The sequence below is a fragment of the Buceros rhinoceros genome, unplaced genomic scaffold (genome assembly GCF_000710305.1).
Source record: "Buceros rhinoceros silvestris isolate BGI_N320 unplaced genomic scaffold, ASM71030v1 scaffold37221, whole genome shotgun sequence".
In the NCBI taxonomy this organism is placed as follows: domain Eukaryota; kingdom Metazoa; phylum Chordata; class Aves; order Bucerotiformes; family Bucerotidae; genus Buceros; species Buceros rhinoceros.
In genome coordinates, this window is record NW_010395450.1 from 2,809 (window position 1) to 5,153 (window position 2,345).

At 59.6% G+C, this 2,345-nt stretch overlaps 2 protein-coding genes across 2 annotated transcripts in view; one reads left to right on the forward strand and one right to left on the reverse strand.

Moving 5' to 3' along the window:
* The window catches only part of TRIM7 (tripartite motif containing 7), a gene marked incomplete at its 5' end in the record, with an annotated part of 5,906 nt that overhangs the window by 2,804 nt on the left and 757 nt on the right, over window positions 1-2,345 (forward strand). Inside the window, 3 exons of the mRNA XM_010145556.1 lie at window positions 227-249; window positions 753-868; window positions 961-996. Of these exons, the coding sequence (XP_010143858.1) occupies window positions 227-249; window positions 753-868; window positions 961-996 (175 nt within the window). The remainder of the gene's footprint in view (window positions 1-226; window positions 250-752; window positions 869-960; window positions 997-2,345) is intronic.
* On the reverse strand, window positions 1,477-2,256 carry LOC104501700 (apidaecins type 73-like; the record flags this gene model as incomplete). The annotated part of the gene is made up of 2 exons (XM_010145555.1): window positions 2,104-2,256; window positions 1,477-1,872 (listed from the first exon to the last, which is right to left on the reverse strand). Coding segments are annotated over exons 1-2 (549 nt in total), but the record flags the coding sequence as incomplete, so codon positions are not given.

A 2,345-nucleotide genomic window follows, 5' to 3' on the forward strand; every position in this document is an offset into this window, starting at 1 on the left:
AGCTGCTGCCGATACTTGGGTGGGATTTGGTGGGACCGTGACCTCCCAGAGACGGCTGTACCCACCTGAGAGGTGGCTCCAAGCCTCCTCCTTGCAGCTGGGAGGGATGGAGGTCCCGGCTGGGTTCCACCAAGGTCTGAGCTGGGGTTCTCTGGAGGTTCTAGAAGGTCTGAGCCAGGGGAGATGTTGGCGGGGGTTTCACCTGGGGTCTCTTCTTCCTTTCCAGGACGTGATGACCATCATAAGCAGGTACGGGCTGGTGCTTCTCCTCTTCTTCACCCTCGCTGTCCCCTCCCCAGCACGGTCCGAAGGTCAGCGTTCACTGCCCAGATGCCAGCGAGAGGTCCCGGGGTAGCTGGAGCTACTCCTTGGGGCAAGTCCTGGGTCTCTTCCAGGAGGCTTCTCCAAAGGCCAAGTGAGACCAGAAGCCCCAGGTCCTCGTGTCTGGAGGATCTTCTGTCCTCATGGACCGTGGGTGATGGTTTAGGCACCTCTTGAGCCCCATAAACAACGTTTCAGCTGCGTCCAGAGCAGCCGCGGGGGGTGGAACCCACCCACCCCCCTCCCAACAACATCTGAGGAGGGTTTCAAAGGGGACGTGTGTCCTCAACCAAGTGGGGAGGGGTGCGAAATCCCCACGTGACCCTGCGCCGAGGACTGGGATGGGGTGGGACCGTGGTGCATGGTCATCTGTGGGTGAAAGGGGGGGGACAGCGACTGTTTCCTTACTGGTGTGACCCCTCTGGTGGCAGGAGCGACGCCATGAAGTGCCAGAAGCCGGTGCCCGTCTGCACCGACATGAAAATGCCTGTCTGCAACTTCTCCCTCAAGACCGTGGTCCTCGAGAAGGTCCTCAAGAAGTTCCGAGGTGGGTGGGAATGAAGCCGGTGAAGGAGGGTTTTGGATCCTTCCCACTCTCGTGGCTGCATCGTCCAATCAAATCGTCTCTTTTTCTCCCAGAAAACCTGCGGGACGAGCTGGGAAGAGGCGAAAAAGGTAACAAAAGGGTTTCCACCCCCTGAACTGTGGCTGTTGTGGCAAAATCCCCCCAAAATGGGGGAAAAAGCGAGAGAAAAGACTCCAAATTTTATATTTTCAGAATTTGAACTTTTCTGAGCCAAAATTTTGCCCCAGCCCCCCTGATTTGCCCCGGTTCCACCAGGGTTGGGGTGGAGGGGGTGGACATGCCAGAACCTGCTCCGGCGCAGAGCCCGAGGGGTTAAATTCTGGGGGAGCTGGTTGAGGCAGTGGCTGAAGGCGGAGGGGCCGGGCTGGAGAAGACCTTTCGTGGTGCATGAAGGAGGGATGAGGTGGAGGTTAGGATGTGGTGACTGAGGGTGGGACATGGTGGAGGTCGGGACGTGGCGGCCAAGGTTGGGATGCGGTGACCACGGTTCAGATGAGGTGACCATGGTTGGGATGAGGTGACCAAGGCTGGACATGTGGCCGAGGTTGGGATGAGGTGATCGAGGTTGGGACGAGGTGATCGAGGTTGGGACGAGGTGACCAAGGTTGGGATGAGGTGGCCGAGGTTGGGATGAGGTGATCGAGGTTGGGACGAGGTGATCGAGGTTGGGACGAGGTGATCGAGGTTGGGATGAGGTGGCCGAGGTTGGGATGAGGTGATCGAGGTTGGGACGAGGTGATCGAGGTTGGGACGAGGTGACCAAGGTTGGGATGAGGTGGCCGAGGTTGGGATGAGGTGATCGAGGTTGGGACGAGGTGATCGAGGTTGGGACGAGGTGACCAAGGTTGGGATGAGGTGGCCGAGGTTGGGATGAGGTGATCGAGGTTGGGACGAGGTGATCGAGGTTGGGACGAGGTGACCAAGGTTGGGATGAGGTGGCCGAGGTTGGGATGAGGTGACCAAGGCTGGACATGGTGGAGGTTGGGACGTGGTTACCAAGGTAGGGATGAGGTGGCCGAGGTTGGGACGAGGTGATCGAGGTTGGGACGAGGTGACCAAGGTTGGGATGAGGTGGCCGAGGTTGGGATGAGGTGATCGAGGTTGGGACGAGGTGACCAAGGTTGGGATGAGGTGGCCGAGGTTGGGATGAGGTGATCGAGGTTGGGACGAGGTGACCAAGGTTGGGATGAGGTGGCCGAGGTTGGGATGAGGTGATCGAGGTTGGGACGAGGTGATCGAGGTTGGGATGAGGTGGCCGAGGTTGGGATGAGGTGATCGAGGTTGGGACGAGGTGATCGAGGTTGGGATGAGGTGGCCGAGGTTGGGATGAGGTGACCAAGGCTGGACATGGTGGAGGTTGGGACGTGGTTACCCAGGTAGGGATGAGGGGGCCGAGGTTGGGCCGAGGTGATCGAGGGTGGGACGGGGGGACGGAGGG